Here is a 26,653-nt window from a genome sequence, read left to right on the forward strand (position 1 = left end):
TTGCTTCTCGTGAAGGGTTAATTTGCTCGCTCGTAATTTGGAGGGAGTCGGGGGTCGCATCTCTCTCACCCCTGGACCGATTCCCGTGAATTTCGCTGGAGACAGGAGAGCCTGTTGTCCCGCTCTCCAATACCAGTGCCGCGAGGGCGATGAATTTGTATCGCACGACCTGTCACCAGTGTTGCGGTCATCGCGCCCGCCGGCGTGCGGCGGCCACGTAACTCGAATCGCGGCACGTCGCCCACCGGACGGACAATCCAGTCGTGACCCTCTCGGACTAACGCCGGGAACCAGTCACGGGTGGACCTTTCGGTCTCACCGCGATCGAGCCAATCAGCCCCCGCGTGGGATGGGGTTGCTCGCCAAATGGGGTCGAACTACCTAAGTACCCACGCGGAGGGTAGACCGGGCGATCGCACCTCGCCGCAGGTCGACTTCGGACACGGGCCACTTAAGCGACCCGTTCCGTACTATCAGAATAACCGAGCGGTGTTATCGTCGACCTCGACGGTTCGATTAATTATCGGGCGTACTCAGCCCACTACCAACCCTTTACGTGAAGCAAGATGAGGGTTCAATGGGGGAAAAGACGAAGCGAAGCGGGAAACAGTTCAACAATAAAGCACGTTTATTCTCGGCACACGGGAAGCACACAAATACAATTCCACCAAATGCACACAAAAAAGAAAACACAATTCCATTTACACAAAAAGCAAACATAAAAGTGAAAACACAGTGCAGAGCTAATACCGACTACCGAGCACACGGCAACACTTATACAATTCTACTTCACAGACGGCGCCGACAACACATACCCAAAACCAAGGAAAAGAAATACCCCAAGAAGGAGGTAGGCCTGGGGCCGAGACCGGGTCGGGCCTACCCGTCTGGTGATGAGACGCGGAGCGGCGATGGCCCCGCAACCCGCGGGCCTCGTGGACAGTGCCTGGCAGGGGGTGGGAACGGGGCCCCCTTGGTCGCACTATCTCAGCGCGGGGGAAACAGGAGGGGGTTGCTGATGCTCGGGGTATAGAGGATCTTTATTATGTGCGACGAGCGTCTCCACCTCGGCCAGGTCGCGCTGTCGGCCTCCCTCGGGTGCAGCTTCCTGCACGACGCGAGCACCCCCTCGTCTGGTGTCGCCGCCTTTCCACAGCTCGTCCCCTCCGTTCCGACTCCAACGCACACGACGAGCAGCTCCACCGCCCGCGAAGTCTTGACCCTCTGCTTCCGACTCTCCTACTCTCCGCCTCTGGACTCTCCGACTCTCCTCTTCTTGACTCTCCGACCCCGTTCTGCTGACTCTCTCGTTCCGACCCCTCGTTCTCGTTCTGCTGACTCTCTCACTCTCTTCGTTCTTGTTTTCTGCTGACTCTCCCTCGTTCTCTCTTGCGACTCCCTTTGACCTTTCACCTCGCTCCCCATTGGCCCGAGAAAAAGTGGGCGTGAAGGCTTTTTGATCCGTTTTTGAAGCAGAAAATCCGTGATTTTGTACACGCTGTTCAACGTGCGCCCTACACGAGTCCAGCATCGGTGCCCACGAGTGGCGCGAGATGACGGTGATGCGATGGTGGCGAGTTGTGACGGTAAAGGTCGTGGCGGTTGTGGTGAAGCGGTGGTTGTGGTCGGTGGTTGATGTTGTGGTTGTGATCATGGCGGTTGGTCCAAAATAAAGATAGTAAAAGAAAAACGGCTATCCTGAAGAGTCGCAGCTCGCATAAATGACATGTATTCCCACTAGACAACGGGTTTGGGCCTAACTACACATGCACTTACCGAGATACCTCACCTAAGGGACCTGAATGGTGGTTTGCGAATCTGGTAACCACAACAATATATATGTATATATGTATATATGTATATATATATATATATGTATATATGTATATATGTATATATATATATATATATGTATATATGTATATATATATATATATATATATATGTTTATTCAAAAAACAATTTTTGACTTTGAATAAAGTGGTCAAATCTCCCAATTTAGTTGTGTTTCTATGGTGACTATTAAAATCATTATAATCCAATTACAGTTAAATTAAAAGTGTGTAACATATCTTCCATACTCTTTGATGATAAGGTGAAATTGGTATCAAAATGATCAGTGTGAGAAAAGTAACACACGTGTGATAGACAAATACGTACATAGTCGGATCGAGGATTTTCAAAAGGAAGGGGCTCCACTGAGAACATGAGGCGCCGCGAGGAGGAGTGATGTAAGGGACACATCAGCCATTTTGGAGTTAATGCCATATAGCACTATTTTAACCCTTACCCTATCATCCGAGCCTATCATCATCATATCATTAAAAAATGTCGCTTACATCACTCCTCCTCGCGGGGCCTCGTATCCATTTCATGCAAACACTATCCAAAATCATAACCATGTTCTATTGTGAATATATTTAGTCTTCACATTGGTAATAATCATATCTGTGTTCAATAGATTAAATTTCCCGCCACTAATATAATTGCTGAACGTACACTGTCACTATCTGATGTCCATCAAAGATTCGTTTTCAGTAAGCATAGATGTGAAGAGATGTACAATACGTTATTGATCATGATCACTGTCATCTTCGTCAATTGGAGTTTCCGATGCCTTGTTTGCACATCGTGCACACAAACATGCTTCTATGCAAGACAAACCAGCTGTAAGACACGGACAATTTTAATATTGGTGAATTGCAGAGCTTGTCACGACAGCAAAAATGGGTGATGTTTCTCAGTTCAATGGCGGCACACACTTTCTCGGACATTTTGAGCTCGAGCCAACCGTCTTCCCCTCTGTTCCACCAGCTCACCCAACTCTCCTGGTATGGTGTGGACAGGTGTACAGCATTGACGTGTAACCATCTTTCCCGAATGACCAGCATGCGTGTCGACTTGATGAGCCAGCACATCTCGACTGCATTCATACAGTAGAATTACAAGGACACCTGTATCATCACAGCGAACAATGAGTCTGGAATGAGTTTTGGACAGATCGATGGCATGGAGCATGATTCTTTTATCGGCATCCTCTTGTGTGAAGAACAGATTAGTTGTGCGTAACTTCTCATTGGCACGTAGTCCTCCAAGAGTTGCCTCCCTTTTAATAATTGGTTTATGTTGGAGTTTATAAACTTAGTCGGTTAAATTGACAGTTTTACGATTCTGAATTGAAATTTACTTCCAACTTGTATTCAGTTCAGCCCAGTCTAAAGCAGACTTTTGTTTTGGTGGGCGATGGGATTGTTGTTGTTATTGTCTTCTTTTATCCTGTTCATTATGGGATTGCTTTTGTTATTCTGTGGCCCAACCGTCTGATCAAATGCCATTCCATCTCATCACCTGTGATAATTTGTTACTACCCATGATGATCCTGTCACACTTGACTTGATCTTGTCATTTGTAACACTGGGCTTTTGGATTTGAAGGGTGTTTCTTTCTCATTGGTTGAGACATATTTGTTGTATAAAGCATCAATTCCACGGCGATAGCTAAGGATTCTCCGAAGAGACTGGTACCAAAGGGATTAAGTCGCCATCTCAGATCCCTGGACAGCGTCCAAGTCTCACATCCATAGAGCAAGACTGGAAGCCCCAAGGATCTGAAGACTCGGACTTTTGTCTTGCACAGGCATAGGCACCGGCAGCGCCACACCCCATGATCCAGTGAATCCAGAACTCCCCAGGCCTGACTCAGACATTTGTTGACCTCTGGCTCACAGCCAGCAGAGAGGAATATCACTGCCAAGGTAAGTGAATCTCTCTGTGACCTCAACATCCTCACCACCAACGGGTACAGACAAGAAAGATAGCAGCATCCAAGATGTCATTGAAAGTCTGGATCTTAGTTTTGACTCAGGAAACCTGTAATCCCAGCGGCTCAAACTTCTCCTTCCGCACCCTGAGTGGCCGCAAAAGGATATACAGAGTCTCCGCAAGGATGACTGCATCATCTGTGAAATCAAGGTTAAAAATCTTGACATTCCCAAACGATGCACCGCAGCTTGATCTCTCCGACATCCTCCCCAGAATCCAGTCCGTACAAGCGCTGAAAAGTGTGGGGGCCAGTAACACAACCCTGACGAACTCCAGTAACAACTGGAAATAAGTCGGAGATGGTATCACCACATCTCACAGCACTCTCAGTTCCAGAGTAGAGTTCAGACATCAGATTGATCAGTTTTGGTGGCACCCCACGAAGACCATGAATAATCCAGAGGGCATACGCATTCACCGAACTGAACGTTTTGCAGAGATCAACACAGGCTGCAAGCAGCCCCTGCCGAAACTCTCGTTTGCATTCGTTGAAGACCCGAAGAGCAAGGATACGTTCAATCATTGACCTCTTTGGTGTAAAGTCTGACTGCTCTGGGTGCTGGTACTCAAGCAGATGGTGGCGACCCCTATCAAAAATTATCCGAGCAAAGACCTTGCCAGGCACTGAGAGCAGCGTCACCCCTCGGTAGTTGTTGCAGTCTTGGTGATCACCCTTCCCTTTCCAGAGGGACAAGGCCCCTCTTCCAGTCAGTTGGGATGATGCCTGTGTTCCAGGCAGAGCACAAAATTGCATGCATCGACACGAGTGCAGCATTTCCACCAGCCTTGAGAAGTTCAGCATGGATGCCACAGATTCCTGGAGCTTTACCCCATTTCAACTGGTTCACCGCAGCCAATGTTTCTTCAACTTTTCACTCGCATCAAAACACCTTTAAAATTTATTTGATGATCGTACCGTACCGTACACTGCCTGATCATCAGCATTTGATTGCACTCTTTGAGTTTGCTGCTGGAATTGACTTTTAAATCGGTGAAAGTTAGAAGAAAATAGGACAAAGCAATGCTGGTACACCTGTGTTTCACATTTGTGGCCATTGGTGCTGCTCCAAGTAATAAATGAAATTATCTTTGTTAAAAAAAAACTTATACACGTTAAATGAAGCATAATACCTGTTAATGTTGCCCTGTTGAAGTTAGCCTCCAGGTTGTTTAAGATTGTGCAGATTTCACATGAAAGTGTTCTATTATTTTTGTTTCGGCTGAAGACGAGTGGAGGCCTCATACTGGTTTGCAGAAGTTGTGTTTGTGCATTTTTCCATTGTTTTGGTGTCTGCTTTTATTCTCTTGCGGTCCTCCCTTCCCTCTCAGCCCCTTTTTTTTCATTTCCATTTCTTTGTAGTATCTGTCTTTAGTGTTCTGCCTGAAAGACTGTGTGGGGTGTTGCCAAAGCAGTCTGATGGCGAGGATTATCATGGGTGGTTTCCCTTTGCACTTTGCAGCGTTAAGTGCACTTCTGCACCTAATACTAAGAAAAGCAATTTGGCCTTTTGCACACCCAACGTTTGAAAAAATATTTTATTTAATCACACGAACTCCCTTCCATCATAAAATTGCCCATTGTTTTCACCTCCAATTTGAATTATTATTTCCTCTTCTTTGCTGCTGAAATGATGGCACACAACTACAAACGATCTTTTTGGCACTACCACAAGAAATGCATTGCCTTGGCATGTAGAGTATGCTATCAATCGGATAGGACTTGATCCATTTGTCCTCTGTGCAGTGATACAAGCAATCTCCAACGTTTCTGTGCTGTGCCATATTCCTTCCCTGCAATGTTTTTTTTTTTTTTTGTCACCCTTTATTTATACACATGTATTTTTTTTTTAACAAAGTTAGTTTCCAAACTTCCTTTTTTTATAAGTGAATTTCTTGAGTGCAACAAGAGGGTAATTCGCTGTGCTGTGTCATGTGATTTCTGTGTTTCATCTTTTATCTCCTGCCTGTCCCTCATGACCACCCTCACCCTTCCAGCCTTCCCAATGATTTGAGTCATAGGTCCATCGTTTTTGTCTTTTTGCTTCAGTTTGTACCTTTTGTTTTGAAACTGTTGATGCCAGCTCCAGAAATCATGGGTAACTGAGCCACCTATCCCTGTCTTTCTCTCTTTTTTTGTCCATGCCTGTCTAGGCTGTCTGCTGCAGACTCGGGCACTCTTTGCATTCAGTGGTCACTACCTTATGAACGAAAGCAAACACGCCCACGTGGCGTGCAAGTTACCCATGATTCCTGTAGTCCCCGCGGCAGCAGCAAAGGCCGGTGGGAAAGGTAAACCTCACAGTTAACCTTTCTCATTTTTTTTTTATTTTTTACTTTTTTTACTCACCCATACATCTTTGTATTTCTCCTTGTGTTTTCCTGCCTACTTCTAAGGAGGCCATGTATATTAAATGGCAAAAAAATTTAACCTCCCCCTCCCACCTCTTCTCTCACTCATTTTTTGACGACCTCTTCCCCAATTTTCTGCATGTATACAGTGCCTATATAAAGTCTACACCCTCTTTCAAAATTTTCACCTTTTGTTGCCTCATAGCCTGGAATTAAATTGCATTAAATCAGACTTTTTCCACCTTTGTTTACACACCGTTGTAAGCCACAGCTTTCAAATGAAAAACAAATTCCACAAATTTCAGAAAATTAATTAAAAATACAACACTAGAATATCTTGCTTGGATAAGTGTCCACCCCCCTGAGTGAATACTTGGTGGAAGCACCTTTGACAGCAATTACAGCTGTGAGTCTATTGGGATAGGTCTCTGCCAACTTTGCACACCTTGATTGGCAATATTTACCCATTCTTCTGGACAAAACTGTTCAAGCTCATTCAGGTTGCATGAGGAGCGTTAATGAATAGCAATCTTCAACTCATGCCACAGATTTTTTGATTGGATTTAGGTCAGGGCTCTGACTGGGCCACTCAAGGACATTCATCTTTTTGTTCCTTAGCCACTTCAGTTTAGCATTGCTGTGTGCTTCGGGTGGTTGTCATGCTGAAAGGTGAACTTCCGTCCCATTTTCAGCTTTGTTGCAGAGGACAGCAGGTTTTCCTCAGATTTTTCTGTATTTCACTCCATCCATTTTCCCTTCTATCCTGAGAATTTCCTCAGTCCTTGCTGATGAGAAACATCCCTATAACATGATTCTGCCACCACTATGCTGCACAGTGGGTATGGTGTTGTTTGGGTGCTGTGCTGTGTTGGGTTTGCACCAAACGTAATGTTTTGCATTTTGGCCAAAATGTTCCATCTTTGTTTCGTCAGACCACAAAACCTTTTGCCACATGGCTTCAGAATCTCCAGAGTGGTTTTTTGCATACCTCAAATGGGACTCAAGGCGGGCTTATTTGAGTAATGGCTTCCTTCTTGCCACCCTACCGTACAGGTCAGACTTGTGAAGTGTTTGGGATATTGTTGTCACATGCACACAGTGACCAGTCTTTGCCATAAAGACATGTCACTCTTTCAAAGTTGCCATTGGCCTCTTGGTGTCCTCTCTAATCAGTTTCCTCCTTGCTTGGTTATCCAGTTTGAAGGGACGGCCTGATCTAGGCAGAGTGTTGTGGTACCATACGCCTTCCACTTCTTTACGGTTGTCTTGGCTGTGTTCCAAGGGACATTCAAGGCCTTTGAAATATTTTTTATACCCATCTCCTTATCTGTGCCTTTCCACAACTTTATCCCGGAGCCCTTTTGAAAGCTCCTCGATGCTCATGGTTGAGTCTTTGCTGTGAAATGCACTACCCCGCAGAGGAAACCCACAGGAACAGCTGATTTCATTCTGAAGTAATCAGAATCACTCCAATTTAACACAGGTGGGGGCCAATTAACTTGGTGTGTAATTTTGAAGGTGATTGGTTACACCTGAGCTAATTTACAATTGCTATTATCAGGGGAGTGGACACTTATCCAACCAAGATATTCTGGTTTTGTATTTTTAATTTTCTGAAATTTGTAGAATTTGTTTTTCACTTGGAAGTTGTGGGTTCGAATGTGTAAATAAAGGTAGAAAAAGTCTGATTAAATGCAATTTAATTCCAGGCTAAAAGAAAACAAAAGGTGAAAACTTTGAAAAAGGGGGGGTGTTGACTTTCTGGAGACACTGCATGTGCATTGGCTCTGTAAGAATCACATCTCCCTTCCCACTATTTTTAAACCTCACTGGAGATGGAAAAGATGTTGGCAGAGCCTAGGATTTGGGGTACTTCAAAGTAAGCCAAAAATCTATTTCTTTAATTAGATTTACGAGCGAAGAACCCTTCCGTAAGAAGGGTAATTTCCTCAAGGCTACAGACTGGGCACTGCCCCTGGAATTGCGTACGAGGCAGTCCCCCCCCCCCCGGAATTGCATCTGGGACAGTCACCTCCCCTGGAATTGCGTCTGGGACAGTCGCCCCCCCCCCCCAGAATTGCGTCTGGGCGAGTCGCCCTCCCATGGAATTGCATCCGGGCAGTCCCCGTCCCCCCGGAATTGCGTCCGGGGCAGTCACCTTCTCCGGAATTGCGTCCGGGACAGTCGCCCCCCGGAATAGCGTCCGGAAGTCGCCCCCTCCCCATGGAATTGCATCTGGGACAGTCCCCCCCTCTCCCCCTGGAATTGCGGCCGAGAGCGTCCCCTCCCTCCCCCTGGAATTGCGTCCGGGAGAATGCGCCCCCCTCCTCGGAATTGGGGCCGGGACAATTCACCTCGATGCCTAGAATTTGCCTGTTTTATAATTATTTGTAATACTGGCTTCCACACGGTGGTGCTATGAAGTCCATTGAATTTTTATGCCATGCACCAACGGTGCCTCCAGCATTATGTTTCCAAGTTGTCCGTCCAGATTTGCGTTTCCACGATAACTCAAGAAGCAAATTGTAGAATTTCATCAAACTTGGTAAAAAGGTAAAGTAAGACAGGGAAATTAAGTGATTAGATTTTGGGCCAGATGTGATAAAGGTCAAGGGTCAGGGTCAAACTCTGAAATTTTACTGTTTACGCCCTAACTCAAATATTGGACAGAATTTCATCAAACTTGGTACAAAGGTAAAGTTAGACAAGGCAATTAACTGAGTAGATTTTGGGCCAGATATGATAAAGGTCAAGGGTCAAATATGTCAATATTCAAGTGTTTGTGCGGGAGAGCAGAGGCATACCCGTCGACTGCGCGCAGTCGAATTACTCAAGTTAGGGTACCCAGTCTAATGGACTGGGTAACCTATTGTTTTTCTTCTGTTTATTATTTTTCTTTTTCCGCCGACAATTTGCGGGTTCTTTCGCTTTAAAAATCATTTTCTCAGGAACGGTAAGTCTGATCGACACACAATTTTCACCATAGTATGTATCTTTTTGATAGCATATCCCTATTTGATAATTATGATGTCATAGGTCACGTGGTACGGGCGCCATCTTGAAAAAACCGATAAACTTTGGACCTCTGTATATCTGAAACCGTGCAATGGAAATTTTTTTTGCTTCATACATTTTAATAAGCTCCCCATGGGGAACACGGGTGAATTTTTTCCGTGACGTCATCGGTGAAGCGGTATGCCGGTGAAAATTCGTCAAGTAGAACGCTGCATGGGAAAAATCTGAAGTTTCTTGAGCATCATCCATACGACAAATCGCCGTAGAAAAATATTATTATGACGTCATAGGTGACTTGGTTTGGCAGCCATCTTGTTTTGAAAAAAAAATTAAAAACATCTTCTCCAGAACGGCTGAACAGATTGAGGCGAAACTTTACACACACTTTCCCCAAGACATCCTTTCACAAGTTTGTTAATTTCTAATTGATAGGTCACATGGTTTGGCGGACATATTGAATTTACCCTAAAACCTTCAAACATCTTCTTCTCCAGAACGCATGGTCAGATCAAGAGGAAACTTCACAAGCATATTGCACACGAGTGGGGAAAATACAGGGGTTTCCTGAGAAGCCGGTTACTGGCGACCCGCAGCCGTCTACTCGGAGAAAAAATGTCAAAGGTCGCAGCCTACTTCAGCGCCGATTTTTCGATTTTTTTTATTTTTTTGTCACCACGAAATCTCTCCACCCCATTTTGAAATCCGAGACGAAAACACATTAGTATTTCAATAAAAGCGGGCTTACTTCTACTGTTGGTACTCTCGCCAGGTCTCGCACAACACTGACCTAAAAATAACACAAGCAGCTAAAACACGCCTCCTGCAATAGAGAGTTCTCTGCTTTAGCCTCGTTTTGGACTGTTGGTCTGATACCCTGATACCATACAGCAATGACCTCAAGAAAATAAACTTTGAAGGCCTCGCAGTTTCAGTGCCGAAACGATGGCATCGAAACGAAAATCCCTGTTTGACTTTGGATTTTCGAAGAAGTCCAAAGACATGGGAGGTAAGCTTCTGGCCATCAGTAATGGGTCTAAACTTGCACTCTCGCGAGTGCGACGTTGTTGTTGTTGTTTCACGAAACATGTTTCACCTCGTCCATTTTGAGCTTTTGTCAAGTGATGCGGCTCCAAAATACACGGTCACCCGTTGTGCCTTTTTAATTTATAAGGAATTTTTTTTTTTTTTGTATACCTTGGTCGAGGCTCGTATGAGAGCAAACACACAACTCACAGCAAGGAGGCATGAGACAAGAGGGGTGGGAGTGGAAGGGACAAAACAGTGGGGAACAGACACATTAGGTGAACTGTGGAAGGGAGAGGGATGGGATGGGGAACATGGCGAAGAGAAGATGGACATTACAGGGACTTTCAGGAAGGAAAGCAGGAGAATTGAAGGAAGTGGGCTTGGGTGGATTATCGGGGGTAGAAAAGATCAAGGATTTGGATGGGGGAAGATAAGAGGTGGTGGTGAACAGCTGTTTTGAAAGCCTAGAGGGAAGAATGGAAAAGAATAGAGTGAGGAAGTTTATTCCAAAGGCGGGAAAAAAGAGGAATGAAAGAGTGAAGATGAGCAGTGATTCGTGATTTTGGTAGTTTTACCAGAAGGGGGTTGTTGGCGGACCTTGAGCGCCCTGTGGAAATGTGGTGGGGACAAATCGCAGAGAGAGCAGGGGGGCAAGGCAGGAGAGGAGTCGGTAGAAGACAGAAAGACCACCGACCAACCTGCGGTGATTGAGTGAGAGGCCCAAAGACTCAGCTTCATTGCGGGAGATACCGATGATCTTAAATGCCCTGGTTTCGACAGCGTGAAGCCGAGAAAGGTGGGAGGCAGGAGCACCAGCCCAGAGGGGAGAGCAGTACTCCATCAGGCTACGGACAAAAGCTTTGTGAGTGGTCAGGAGCTCATGAGGGCCGAGGAAGGACTTTGCACGACGGAGGATTCCCAGTCGGCGACTGGCTTTTGAGGCGAGGTTGGAAATGAGACTTTCCCAGGAAAGGTCATGGCAGATAGTGAGACCAGAAGCTTGAAAGAAAAGACTTCTTCCAGAGGATTGTTGAGAAAGTGGATGGGGGGTTTTCTAAACGGTCCTTTCGAAGAGACATAGTGAGAGTGTGATATTTGTCTGGATTGAAAGACATGTTCCACGTGTTGGACCAGTTTGTGATTTTATCCAGATCTGCAGTGAGCGAAGAAGCTGCTGCTTGCCGGTCTGAGGGATGACAGATGGTACGGCAGAAGGTGGAGTCGTCGGCAAAGAGAAATAGAGGATTTTCCAGAGAGTCCGAGAGATCATTGATGAAAACCAGAAAAAGAACAGGGCCCAGAACGCTACCTTGAGGAAGTCCAGCCTGCACAGGAAGAGGGGATGAAAGAACTCCATTTAGGGCCACACGTTGACTGCGACAGGAGAGGAAGTCTGCGAGCCATGAGTGGAGATGGCCTTGAATACCATGGGAAGAGAGTTTGGTGAGTAGGGCAGGGTGCCAGACTGTGTCAAAAGCATGTGATATGTCCAGGGATACGGCTCGGATTTCCTGTCTGGCATTGAGGACCTCCATCCATTGATGGGAGAGCAGAAGCAGCATATCCAGGGTAGAGTGACCTGGTCTGAAACCAAATTGATGATTGGAAATCAAGCCATTGGAGAAGAGGAAGGATTTCATGTCTGAAGCGATGATGGATTCCATCACCTTGCTGATGATTGGGAGAAGGCTGATTGGTCTGTAGTTACAGGGATCTGTTTTTGCACCTTTTTTATGCAGGGCAGTGATGTTAGCAGATTTCCAAGCAGATGGCAGATGACCTTGGGCAAATGAGAGGGTGAATAGAACAGAGAGAGGGTGAGCAAGAGCAGAAGAGCAGGCTTTGAGGACACGTGGGCTGATGCCGTCTGGACCGGTTGCAGAATCTGACTCGAGGTTTGAAAGCAAGCTCTCCACCTTGTCAGGAGAAAAGGATACAGAGTCCAGGGACAGTTGGGTGCGACTGCGTAAAGTGGGTGGAGATAGTGATGGGTTTAGGACACAAGATTTAGCTGCAAACACCGAGTTTAGACATTCAGCTTTATCACGTGTGGAATCAGCAGTGCGGCCATTTGAGGTAAGGGAGGGATGGAGGGGGAACATACACCAGAAACAGATTTGATTAAACGCCACCAGGATTTTGAGGAGGGAGAGAGGTTTGAGAGTTCAGACTTGAGATGAGAAAGATGTTGTTTTCTGGTTCTCCTGACGGTAGATACACACTTGTTCCGAGCTTTGTGGAAAGAACTGAGATTGCCCTCAGTTGGGTTTGCTTTCCATGAGGCAAAGACGAGTTGTTTCAGGACAACTGCCTCGCCACAAGCTTCAGTAAACCAAGGGCGGGAGGAAGGGTAAGACAACTGAACACGAGAGGGGATAAATCTGTGCATGAGGGAGAGCAAGTTTCTTTGAAAGAATTCCCAGGATGAGTTGATGTTTGAGAAAGTAGTGATAGGAGACCAGTCTGTAAGTTTGATGGCTGCTCGGAGACCCTGCCAGTCGGCTTGAGTGAAATGCCAGACTCGACGGCGGTGAGGTGGTTCTCTGATAACAGCCAGAGAGATGTCCACTTTAACAAGGACGTGGTCAGAAGAACCAATTGGAGCGAAGGAAGAGCAGCAGATATTGTTAGGGAAATTTGTCAAAATCAGATCCAGAAGAGATGGAGTACCATTGGTTGAGATCCGGGTCGGGAAGTTGACCGATTGAGTCAGTCCCAATGAGTCGCAGAAAGCTTTTGCTGAGGTGCCATGGCAGGTGAGAGAGGTACCCACACCTAGCCAACTGGCGTGATGACAATTGAAGTCACCACATAAGAGGAAGAGAAAGTTTGGATGAGAAGATAGAAGATGGTCTATGTTTTCGGATAGTGAGGTGTAGATGGAGTCATCACTGTTCGGTGGACGGTACAGTACACATATAAACATGAGGTGGGAGTGGAGGGGAAGCCGAAGCCAGAGGTATTCCTGGGGGTGTGGGGGAGTGAGAGCAGTGCATGGAGAGTGAGGAATTGAGTCTTTGATGAAGAGAGCAACACCTCCACCAGGATGAGGCTCAGGTCTGTCATACCGTAAGAGGGAGTAACCAGGGAGAGATACTTGGGAGTCAGAGACATCTTGGGAGAGGAAAGTTTCTGTTAGGCAGATAATGTCTGGTTTGTCAGTGGCAACCTGTATGGAAAGATCTGAAAGGTTTGAGCGAAGGCCCCGGATATTTGAGGTCCACACTTTTAATGAAGAGGTAGGGGAGGAGGCTTTGGGTGCAGGAGGTGGAGGGGAGGGGAGGGTAGGACAAGGGACGAGGGGGGGAGGTAAGGAGGGTTGCAGAAAGAGTGTGGGGTATTGCAGAATAGCGAGGGGAGGGGCCGAATGAGGAGGAGAAAAGGCTCTGTGGTGCTGGGGGAGAGGGGGAACAAGAGACAAGGAAGAAGGCAGTTGAGGATTTGAGGAGATGGAGTGAAGAGATGGAGGTGAGAGGGCAGTGGAGGGAGGCAGGTTGGTGGATGAGAGGGGGGCAACTTAGAGAAGGAAGAGTGAGGGGGATGAAAGGTGGGAGAAAGGTGAGGGGGGAATTTTTGAGAGAGGTGGGAGGGAGGATTGGAGGGAGAAGAGTGGGATGGTTGCTTTGAGAGTGAGAGTGAGGGGTGAGGGGGTGAGTTGGCACTGAAGTTGGAAAAAAAGAATGGTTGATGGAAAGCGAGCATCCATGGCAAACTGTGGTTTTTAAAAGTTTTAGGTCAGAGATGCGATTTAACACAATTCTTGATGGATGCAATGAAGGCGAATTCAGAGCATGGAGAGAAGAAGCGCTGTAATAGTTAGATTTTTTAGGCAAGGAATGAAGGAGAGGTAGAAATGAGAGCAGTCTGTTAAAATAGCAGAAGAGTAGTGCATTGTGAAACAGTAAAGAGTACCACATGTGTGAGAGAGGAAGATGAAGCATTATAAGATCGTTTTTGTTGTTAATATTAATGTATGAGAGAGCTCAACAGATTAGGTCATGGAAGTGTCAAAAAAAAAATCGAGGAAGAAGACGAGGAGGAAGTTAAGAGGAAGAAGAAAAAGCAGAATCGGGAGAAGGTGAGCGTGTTGTTGTTGTTGTTGTTGGGTATATATATATATATCTATATATATATATATATATATATATATATATATATATATATATATATATATATATATATATTTTTTTTTTTTTTTTTTTTTTTTGAGATAAGAAAGAGATTAGTTGGGAGAATGAGGGATGTTTGGAAAGTGGGGAGGATGAAAATTGAAGGTAATGGGGAGGATAGAAATTGAAGGTAATGGGGAGAAAAAACAAACAAAAACAAAAAAAAAACGATCGAACACCGAGTGGAACCGGTATGCCTCAAGCCTAGGCCTGGGCCTCAAACACCAGGTAAGAACGTCGCCAAAAATACTCACAAAATAGCATGATTTTTGAAACAAAACCAAACTAGGAACACACAGTAACATGTAGGTGAGAAAATTAAACAGTTAAAACGGGACAAATAACAACCGGAAACTTAACTTTGAGAACGTCAGCAGGGAGCCCCGAAGGAGACCTCTCACCGCTCCAAAACCGGAACCGGAACCAAATTCAGAGCATGGAGAGAAGAAGCGCTGTAATAGTTGGATTTTTTAGGCAAGGAATGAAGGCGAGGTCGAAATGAGAGCAGTCTGTTAAATTAGCCTATTAAAAATTAGCCTATAAGCTTAAAGCAGCTTTTGTACATGTTATTATTCGTGGTTATTTGCACTGAAAATCGCTGTTTATTCATTGAAGTGAAGGCTAAGTATGAGCAGCTGTGAACTGGCCAACTGAATACTGGTACCATAGGTACATGCATGTACCATAGACTTGTGAGCTTTTCTTGACAGTATAACAACACGATATTGGCGGATAATGTAAGGTGGAAGTTTAACAAAATTGGGATTGTGACTGTTTGATTGGTTGACTGATTGAAGCTTGCTGACATCAAATAAAGAAATTATCAGAAAACGAGTGAAGTTAAATACATGTTTATCATTCGTTTTCAAACAATAAACTCGTCAAGTTATTAGTTTGAGCTGTTTATTAAATCAAAACAAAACACAATAAAATAATAATAAACAATATTTAACAAAGTAAAATGAAATCGAAGAGGGAAAATATGCCTAAAATGAATGAAAGAAAATTTACAAATCTAATACTTAAATTATAATTATAAGAAACCTTTATTATGAGATACTTCCCTTTATAATACTTCCCTATGCTTAAATAGTTCATCAGATATTTAGAGAGTTGTGAAGTTTAGGTGTTGTCATTGTTTGAGGTGGCCCTCAACTTCTGGCTAATGGTAGGTCCTTTTGAAAAGCAGTTTCTCACAGTGATGAAAGCATTTGGACTATTTTCAGTTACTCCACTACATAACATCCAAGCAATTTTCATTACATTTAGTGAGTGGAGTGTGGGCCACATTAAAAATGATAGCATGGGAAATTTATCAATTCACAATTTTTCATTCACAAGTATACAGCACATTTTAAGTTTACTAACTTTCAATCATTGATTATTCAATTACATATAATGTCATTTGTTCATTCCTGCTAGAATAATATCATAAAGATGTTGGATATGTTTGCAACTGAAATAGTCCATGGGCCCAGGCATATATCAGTACCATCTGAGGAAACCAAACTTTAGGGCTACTAAGTTATTGGTAGGGACTATATTATTATTTCAATATGTGATAACCATTCCAGAAGAGCAACTTAGTGTATGTATTTTGCATTTTTACCATTTTACCATTCTGAGATATTGACGTTTTGGGGGAAAAAATCAAAAAAAAAAAAAACAACAACCACTGGGAGGAAGTGGCAGAGCTGAAGTCCACGCAGGAGGAAGCAGACACTCGAATGCTTCTGCATGCTCTGCATGCAGCAAAGGCTGGGTACAAGGCTGTGGTGATCACTGCTGAAGATACAGATGTCCTCGTGCTGTGTCTTGCCTTCAATAAGGACATCCCATGCCCCGTGTATCAGAAGTGTGGTACGCAAACCCGTACACGGTTCCTAGACATTGACAAGCTTGCTAGATCGATGGGAGACAGTGTCTGTGATGCCCTGGTTGGACTGCACGTGTATGTGCCATCTACCAACACCACGAAAGTCAATGAACTCCGACATCAACTCTTCTGTGCCAGACGGGGAGAGATAGAGTCCAGTCAGCTTCCACCATGTGAAGACTGCCTCTTCATGCACGTCCTCCATGCAAACTACCAGGATGCTATTTGGAGGCGCTGTCTGCAATGCCAACCCTATGTTCCAAGTCCCAAGGGTTGTGGATGGACCACTGATGATGACGGGAAGCTGGCCATCGAGTGGATGCAGGGTTCTCCAGCACCGGATGCAGTGTTGCAACTGCTTTCCTGCAAGTGTGGACGGTCGTGCTAACTCCCAGACTGCACGTGCCTTGCCAATAGCCTGGAGTGCACTGACATGTGCAAGTTGCGAACCTGCAGCAACCAGCCCGCTGATGTCGAGGAAGAGGTTGTAGACCTCGAGGACTCTGATGCTGATAACAGTGATGAAGACTAGACTACTGATCCATGGTGTGAATGTTTTGGCACAATCACAAGGACATTCATGGCTACAAATATGCATGAGTAAAACATAGTACATAAACATGCCACAGTAGCGTGGTGAAATTTGGATTATCCGTAAATTTCACATTTTGGATGCTTGTTGGAACTAGGATAGGGGAAGGGCAATTCCTTTAACTGTGATAAAAACTTGTGAAATGTTCATAAATGTTTTCCTCATACAGCATGTGCATGTTGTCGGCTACTGCGGTTCAGTAGCACCACCCAGGGAACTTGTATGACAATATAATAAATTAAAATGCACTGAAAATCACGAATCAACAACATTTTGATAGGCCCTATTGTTCGCCCCTTTCTGCCATAAAACAAATTCTGCCTTCAGGAATGACAGAAAGGATTATTCGGATGGTATAAATAAAGCATTTCAGACATGTATTTGTGGTTTGCAGTTCATTCTAGCCCCATGTGGAAACAGCACTTGCATCATTAGTGAATGTTTCTGAGTTTGCCTTTTCGCTTTCATTATGGGGAGGGTGGGTACATTCCAGAGATGATAACTACCAATAAGCTGCCAGTCTGCAATGGTTATCACATCAAAATATGATCTATATATACAGTGGGGAGAACAAGTATTTGATACACTGCCGATTTTGCGGGTTTTCCCACTTACAAAGCACGTAGAGGTCTGTAATTTTTATCAAAGTTACACTTCAACTGTGAAAGACGGAATCTAAAACAAAAATCCTGAAAATCACATTGTATGATTTTTAAATAATTTATTTGTATTTTATTGTGTGAAATAAGTATTTGATACATCAGAAAAACAGAACTTAATATTTGGTACAGAAACCTTTGTTTGCAATTACAGAGATCAGACATTTCCTGTACTTCTTAACCAGGTTTGCACAGACTGCAGCAGGGATTTTGGCCCACTCCTCCATACAGATCTTCTCCAGATCCTTCAGGTTTCGGGGCTGTCGCTGGGCAACACAGACTTTCAGCTCCCTCCAAAGATTTTCTTTTTGGTTCAGGTCTGGAGACTGGCTTGGCCACTCCAGGACCTTGAGATGCTTCTTACGAAGCCACTCCTTAGTTGCCCTGGCTGTGTGTTTCGGGTCGTTGTCATGCTGGAAGACCCAGCCACACCCCATCTTCAATGCTCTTGTTGAGGGAAGGAGGTTGTTGGCCAAGATCTCGCGATACATGGCCCTAACCATCCTTCCCTCAATACGGTGCAGTCGTCCTGTCCCCTTTGCAGAAAAGCATCCCCAAAGAATGATGTTTCCACATCCATGCTTCACGGTTGGGATAGTGTTCTTGGGGTTGTACTCATCCTTCTTCTTCCTCCAAACATGGCGAGTGGAGTTTAAACCAAAAAGCTCTATTTTGGTCTCATCAGACCACATGACCTTCTCCCATTCCTCCTCTGGATCATCCAGATGGTCATTGGCAAACTTCAGACGGGCCTGGACATGCACTGGCTTGAGCAGAGGGACCTTGCGGGCGCTGCAGGATTTTAATCCATGACGGCGTAGTGTGTTACTTGTGGTTTTCTTTGATACTGTGGTCCCAGCTCTCTTCAGGTCATTGACCAGGTCCTGCCGTGTAGTTCTGGGCTGATCCCTCACCTTTCTCATGATCATTGAGGCTCCACGAGGTGAGATCTTGCATGGAGCCCCAGACCGAGGGAGATTGACTGCTATCTTGAACTTCTTCCATTTTCTAATAATTGCGCCAACAGTTGCCTTCTCACCAAGCTGCTTGCCTATTGTCCTGTAGCCCATCCCAGCCTTCTGAAAGTCTACAATTTTGTCCCTGATGTCCTTAGACAGCTCTCTGGTCTTGCCCATTGTGGAGAGGTTGGAGTCTGATTGATTGAGTGTGGACAGCTGTCTTTTATGCAGATAAGTTCAAACAGGTGCAGTTAATACAGGTAATGAGTGGAGAATGGGAGGGCCTCTTCAAGACAAAACTAACAGGTCTGTGAGAGCCGGAATTCAAACTGGTTGGTTGGTGATCAAATACTTATTTCATGCAATAAAATGCAAATTAATTATTTTAAAATCATACAATGTGATTTTCAGGATTTTTGTTTTAGATTCCGTCTTTCACAGTTGAAGTGGACCTATGATAAAAATTACAGACCTCTACGTGCTTTGTAAGTGGAGAAACCTGCAAAATCGGCAGTGTATCAAATACTTGTTCTCCCCACTGTATATATATATATATATATATATATATATACATATATATATATATATATATATATATATATATATATATATATATATATATATATATATATATATATATATATATATATATACACCAATTCAAAAATCATAACTAGGATTGGTTTCCTTAGATGGTACCGACAAGTGGAATTTCTGGCCTGGGCCCATGGACTAAAAATAGACTGTGAATTGATGGCTACTTTGAACCAGAAATTTGGACAACATTGTTTTGAAAGTTGAGGATATAGAATGTTTGCAGCACAAAAATATCTAATAAACTTTTTGAATGTGAAATCTCATTTATGAATTGATTTTTCTTTCTATAAATCATATATAGTGACTCAGATTCCCAAACGACTTTATTTTAATACTAAAGATTGATTGAAATATTGTTTACCGGTATACGAGTTTGTCATTGGTTTGACAGCAGAAATGCAAGATGAGTACAACTCCGAGAATGTTTTGTATAGATATCAAAAATATCACACTTCCTTGATTACTGGAATTAAATAATATCACTATAAGTCTATTACTTCAATCAAACTTTAGATCCTGATGTATACAGAATTTGCAGTGTTAATAGTTTGGTTTGCACATTTTACCCAACATTATTATAATAATCTAATCCTTCGTGCTCACAGCATTCATACAGCAAACCCTGAACACTCACAGAAGTGAAATGGAATATGGTTTCCTTAATGAATGCTAGTTCATCGACACTATTATTATGTAACACACTTACTTCAGATTTCTCACTGTACTCCACCATGTGCAGTATCATCTCCCTATTAAGAACTAAGGTATGGCCCAAATGTTGCTAAAATGCCTCTCTTTTAAAGTGCTTAAATACTCCATCTTCCAGACACCTTGGTGCACCCTAAACCATGGCCTTAAATTAATGAACCCTGTTTAAAAGCTGCTTGAACTAACTATACAGTATAGCTGAATTTCAATCAACCAGTCAGTCAGTATGTTAATGCAACATCCAGTATAGGCCTAACCACCTGTTTTTGTGGAGTTTTCCACCCCAACAGCATGATAATATGAGAACTATTTCATGTCAGAAATCATGCTAGAATGCATCTCCAGCCATCTAGGATCCTCCGGCTTCCAGGGCCCGCCTAGGGCCCTGGACCCCGGCCATACAACTGCGCTCGCTTCGCTCGCGGTGATGGTAACCTGCTACTTTTTAATGGTAGCCTCCAACTCCAAAAAATAAGGAAACCCCTGAATATGTTTGTGAATTTCTAATTGATGGGTCACATGGTTTGGCAGCCATGTTGGATTGAAGGATAAATATTAATTAATGTTTACTCTGTAACCGCTGCTTCAATACATGCGAAACTTCACAATTATAATCTAGCCGAGATGTGAAACGTAGGTTTAAAATTTTAACCTGATCGGTCACACGGTTTGGCAGCCAGAATTATTTAATTATTTGAATCTGAGAACTTTTAGATTTTTATTTTTTTTCAGAAGGCTCATTTCGCTGCACCTGAATGCATTTAGGGGTACAGGAATAGCAATTCAATTGATACCAACAATGTCCCCAGGAAAAAGGGCTAACTGAATACGTGATAAATAGATTGAACACTGTGTTACTCGGTTCGTAACTCGTCAGTCCCGCGCTGTCTTGAAGCAGGGCTGTATTTGTATCACTATTAAATAATGTTTTCTCTGGAACCACTGATCCTATCGAAGCACAACTTTGCAACTGTCATACAAGTCTCATGTTGTATCAAAGGTGGACTTCTGGGTACCCGGTCATCACTGCAAGCAAGCAGTTATAAAGTGGCAGTTCTAGTTTTATTTTGTTTTATTTTTGGCACGATCTAATGCTCATAATGAAGTTGCCATGCACATGCTTTATTTGGTCAGTGTCACCATTACATCAATGCAACGAAAAGTTAATAATTTTGACAACCTGTATAAATAGGGGTATGCAAATAAGGATTTGTTCGTTGATGCAATTGTTGTCGCAGTTCTGCCAGTTTTTGATGACTTTGCACATTTAAAACCTCATGCACTTGGTTGCCATGGCAGATAAACTCTGCATAATGATGTTTCTTTGTTCATTATCACATCACTTCATGTCCTGAGCGGGATTTATTCATTCATTTGGCATTGATGCACGCATTTGGTTGTGTATTGCATTATTCAAATGACTAGATAAGTTTAGAGTGGGAAACAGCTTTTGCCCAAAGTTGTTGACAGTAAAATGTCCTCAAGCTTTAATGAAAGTATTTTTGCTGAAATGTTGGAACTTACCAAGAGAGATTGATTGATCCCCAAAGGTCAGGAGAAGCTTGCTTGCTTCTACTGTTAGATCACATAAAAGGCACAAAATTTGTTTTAAACCTGCATTTCCCAACATGTTTTATTGTCTTTGTGATTTGCGTTTAACTTTTAGCATGAAGGCTAAACAAATAGTGAAAGATGGATTTCATCCCAAAAGTGACTGGCTGATAGAGTTTATTGATAGCTTGGTTGCCTTGGAGCTGTCTTGTCCTGTGGGATGCTCAACATAAAGCTCAGCCTGCTGTTGGCTTAGTGGTTAGGGTGGCTGGCTTGGGATCTTTGGGTCCTGAGTTCGAGTCCCGTTGGCCACTCACTCAACACCAGGTGGGGTTTACTCAGCCTGTCATCCTTCCAAAGTTAGTGAAATGAGTACCAGTGTATTGGTGGAGGGGCACAGCATCAGCTGCACAGCCGTGCCTCAACCAAATGATAGCTACCCGGCAGCCGAGCTGCCCTCCACAAGAAGAAGAAGAAGAACATAAACCTTGCATCATTCAAAGCTCATGTTTATGATGCAGATCCCACATAGGAAAGAGCAGGCCTTTTGACCTATGCTTTGAAATAGCATGCCTTGTGATGCCAGTACCCTACCTGTATAGCAACATTATATGTATGGTTTCACTACCTCCTATCTTCAGCACCGTCCCTGGTTTTTGGCATATCTGGAATTTAAATTCCAGATAAGGTGTTGTCGTCACGCTCTGTCTATCCATCTCCTGTTTCGACTTCTCCGGCCAAACCGCTGGGCCGATCCGGCTGAAATTTGGCAGCAGTGTTCCTCTCCTGACTAGTACCAGGGATTGCAAAGCTCATTCAGGTCACGTGACTTTAAGTAGGTCAAAATGGCTGGTAAATTTCTTCAAAAATATTATTCTCCAGACCCACCAGTTAGAATGCTACCAAATTTGGGTTGTAACATTAGTCCAGGGTCAGGATGTTAAATTTCGGAGGTCATGCCGATCACATGACTGGAAGTGTGTCAAAATGGTGAACTTTGAAATTGTTTGGGAAAATCGTGTAAGTTCCTTCAAAACAAAACCTTCTCTCCAGACCCACCAGTCAGAATACTACCAAATTTGGGTTACAACATTATACCAGGACCCAGAGAAGCTGCAGGTCCAGTGGTCCTATTTTTAACATTTGTAGCAATTCTCATAAGTCTTGATCAGTGCTTAGCTTCTGGCAGGAAATCTCACAAGGCATTAATTGACAGACTTACGATTCTGCATTGAAATTTACTTACGACTTGTATTCATTTCGGCCCAGTCAAAAGTAGTCTTTTGTTTTTGGTGGGCGATGGGATTGTTGTTGATGTTGTTGTCTTTTTTCCCCATTCGTTATGGGATTGCTTTTGTTATTCTATGGCTCAACCATCCGATCAAATGTAATTCCATCTCATCACTTGTGATATTTTGTGATGATCCTATCACACTTGACTTGATCTTGTGATTTGTAACACTGGGCTTTTGGATTTGAGGGGTGTTTCTTTCTCATTGGTTGAGACATATTTGTTGTATAAAGCATCAATTCCACTTGATTAGTTTACAAATAGGTGAGGAAAGTATATGTGCAAAGTTCGATGCGTTCGGCTACTTGAATGTCTGAATGAGATTGATGGTGAAGTCGATAAAATTGCAAGGGTCAGTTGCAAGTGCTTTGTAAAAAAAATTCTCAACACAAAGTCAAGGTTCATAAAAGAGGAAAACGCCTGGTGTTTTCTGCTGAATTAACACCAGGTGGGGTTGACTCAGCCTGTCATCCTTCCGAGGTCGGTGAATTGAGTTCCAGTATTCTGTTATAGGGGCACAGCATCAGCGGCATAGTTGCGTTCCAACAAAATGATAGCTACCAAGCTGCCATACGCAAGAGGAAGATAAAAGTGGTAGAACACAACAGAACAGACTGATAAAATGTGACACAAGGATCTACTCCACAAGCTTCAGTCATATGGTGTATTTGGTGTGATGAATTCATCATTTCGGCTTTCCTGACAAATCGCAAGATGAAGGACTGAAGGTGGTACTTGAGGGTCAATCTTCTCCTACTTGCTCCATATATTCTGGTGTTCTACAGGGCTCGATCCTTGGTCCCACTCTCTTCCTTATTTACATCAATGATCTTCCTGATAAATGTTCCGTCTCAGCTGGCCATGTATGCTGATGACTCCTCACTTTACTGTACATCTGCTGATTCAATCAACACTACTCGTAACGAAGTTGATATTTCACCGGACAATGATTGAGAGAATGTGTTGAAGTGGGGGCATGACTGACTGGTAACCTTCAATGCAAAGAAAACTAAATTGTTGTCCATGTCTTGCTCCAGAAACAGGTCTTTCCCTTCTGTGCACATGGGGTCTTCAACCTTGACAGAATTATCTGAGCTTCGGCTTCTTGGTCTGGATATCTCCTCTAACATCTGTTAGGATAAATACTTTTCTGGTATTGCAAAGAGTGCTTCCAAGCGAGTTGGTTGTGTTTCTCTAGCGCAGAGGTATTTACCTCCTGATGTTGATTTGTACCTGTATGTAGGACAATATACTCATGGTACTGTTGCCACATTTGGGCTGGAGCACCAACCTGCCACTTATCTTTACTCGATGGGCTCCACAAACGCATAGTTAACCTGGTTTGTGTGGAGATGGTTTCAACTCTTCAACCGCTCTCTCACCGTAGGTCAGTTGCCACTCTTACTTTGCTCTTCAGATATTTTCATGGCAAATGTTCTGCTGGACTTTCCAACTTGGTTCCTCCTGTACGAGTGTATGGACACAAGACTCAGTTTGCCATCTCTGCACATCCATGCACTGTAGCTGATCCAAAGTGCAGAACGAAAGGCTATGCAGATAGTTTTATCCCTCATGCTGTCTCACTTTGGAATTCACTACCTGTAATGTGCATCCCATTATCCTACGATCGACCCAGCTTCAAGAGGAATGCCAATTCCTACTTCTTACATCTTTGAGGTTCCATCACATTTCACCTGACGTCTGCTACTTCCTGTGTCTTGGATGTTTTTCTCTTTCTTTTATTTTGTTTTGCTTTATCCTTGTCTTTATCTAACTTTCCCTAAACCCCTTACATGGAGTGGCTTTATGCCTTGTTCAGGGTGATTTCCATTGGAAAATAAAAACGCCAAGTGCTACTTTCTTCAGAAAGAGAGATTAGTTGATTACATTAATACAAAAATTTAACATCTAGTGTATATGCTTATGGCAAAAAAAATTTAATTGCTTCCATTTGCATTTCATGTTAAAATTTGCAAACACATTTTTATGTTCCATTCAAAGTGCAGAATTTTAAAAATCAATGTTTGCAATTTTAAAAATTAACTTAACATGCTTAAGTTCAAGATGGTGTCAAAGCTTCTGAGACTAAACATTGCCAGATATTATCTTCTAATTGATATATTTTAATGACATGTTATCTTCTAATTGACATGTATATATATTGTTGCGGGCGGGGGGTCGGGTGAGAAGACCACTAGGTGGGGGAAGCTTTTTTTTTTTTTTTTTTTTTGTATATCTTGGTCGAGGCTCGTATGAGAGCTAACACACAACTCACAGCAAGGAGGCATGAGACAAGAGGGGCGGGAGTGGAAGGGACAAAACAGTGGGGAACAGACACATTAGGTGAACTGTGGAAGGGAGAGGGATGGGGATGGGACGGGGAACATGGCGAATAGAAGATGGACATTACAGGGACTTTCAGGAAGGAAAGCAGGGGAATTGAAGGAAGTGGGCTTGGGTGGATTATCAGGGGTAGAAAAGATCGAGGATTTGGATGGGGGAAGATAAGAGGTGGTGGTGAACAGCTGTTTTGAAAGCCTGGAGGGAAGAATGGGAAAGAATAGAGTGAGGAAGTTTATTCCAAAGGCGGGAAAAAAGAGGAATGAAAGAGTGAAGATGGGCAGTGATTCGTGATTTTGGTAGTTTTACCAGAAGGGGGTTGTTGGCGGACCTTGAGCGCCCTGTGGAAATGTGGTGGGGACAAATCGCAGAGAGAGCAGGGGGGGCAAGGCTGGAGAGGAGTCGGTAGAAGACAGAAAGACCACCGACCAACCTGCGGTGATTGAGTGAGAGGCCCAAAGACTCAGCTTCATTGCGGGAGATGCCGATGATCTTAAATGCCCTGGTTTCGACAGCGTGAAGCCGAGATAGGTGGGAGGCATGAGCACCAGCCCAGAGGGGAGAGCAGTACTCCATCAGGCTACGGACAAAAGCTTTGTAAGTGGTCAGGAGCTCAAGAGGGCCGAGGAAGGACTTTGCACGACGGAGGATTCCCAGTCGGCAACTGGCTTTTGAGGCGAGGTTGGAAATGTGACTTTCCCAGGAAAGGTCATGGCAGATAGCTATGTCGATTCCCACCAGACTCTGACGCGGCGGGTCGCTTAACCGACTGTGGACGCCAATAACTCAACCGCGTGACCGAGGGTCCTCCCGTCTATGGGTTAATCGGGTTACCTAATTAATCACGTGGTATAATTACCGGGGAAACACGCCCTCGGTATGCCTTGTCCGAACCGGATCACTCTACCAGACTGGATCGGATGCAACCGAGCGACACTGCCAAGGACATACCAGCTAAAAGGAACGGATTGTTGGGGATAAAGTCCCGGCTAAACTTGGATTTGGACCATTCTGGATCAAAGGAAGAAAAGCCAAAAATGAGAAGGGAACATTCCTAATGATAATTTTTATTTACAAGCAGGCGAGGAAAGATATGTGGCACAGTGAAGATTTATTGGGGTGTGTTGTGCAGAGATAGAATGAAGCGCGTGGTGCAACAATAAACAGGCAACTTACAAAAGGGGACACAGAGCAGACTTAACGTGGAAATAATAACAATAACAATCTTCTACAGTCTTACGAAAGCAGACAGGCACCAGCACACACACACACACACACACACACACACACACACACACACACACACACACACACACACACACACACACACACACACACGCAGAACCTGATGACGAGGGAGTTTTGCAACCGGGAGAGTGGGGGTGGAGGGGGGGGTTGAGGCTAGCTATGATCTTGGTAGCTGTGCGACCGGTAGCACGATGTGCCACTAAAACGTTTCGGAGGGGGGGGGGGGATGCTCCGGGATGCAGTACCCAACAGTGGGCACGTTGCCTCTGGCCCAAGCCGCACGTGTGGAGACTGTGCTCGTGAAGGAGGAGCTTGAGTGGAGAAGGGGCGGAGTCCAGAGGGTGAGTGTGGAGCAGTGGGCGGGATCAGGTAGGCGGGTGGGGTCGACGTGGTGTGGGCGGAGTCGAGGAGCAGGAGGTGGGTCATGGCGGTGTCGACAAGGCGTGGGCGAA

At 44.1% G+C, this 26,653-nt stretch overlaps 1 protein-coding gene across 10 annotated transcripts in view; it reads left to right on the forward strand.

Annotated features, from left to right (window-relative positions):
* The window catches only part of LOC147015704 (histone-lysine N-methyltransferase NSD2-like), a 192,725-nt gene that overhangs the window by 138,956 nt on the left and 27,116 nt on the right, over window positions 1-26,653 (forward strand). For 8 of the 10 annotated variants that reach the window (XM_085848117.1, XM_085848116.1, XM_085848122.1 and 5 more), the window contains exon 16: window positions 5,973-6,110. The exons of the other annotated variants lie outside the window; for them this stretch is intronic. In XM_085848117.1, the coding sequence (XP_085704243.1) occupies window positions 5,973-6,110 (138 nt within the window). The remainder of the gene's footprint in view (window positions 1-5,972; window positions 6,111-26,653) is intronic. 10 annotated transcript variants of the gene reach the window in all.

The sequence above is a fragment of the Eptatretus burgeri genome, chromosome 12 (assembly GCF_056783735.1).
Source record: "Eptatretus burgeri isolate ZD-2024b chromosome 12, Ebu_testis_v1, whole genome shotgun sequence".
In the NCBI taxonomy this organism is placed as follows: domain Eukaryota; kingdom Metazoa; phylum Chordata; class Myxini; order Myxiniformes; family Myxinidae; genus Eptatretus; species Eptatretus burgeri.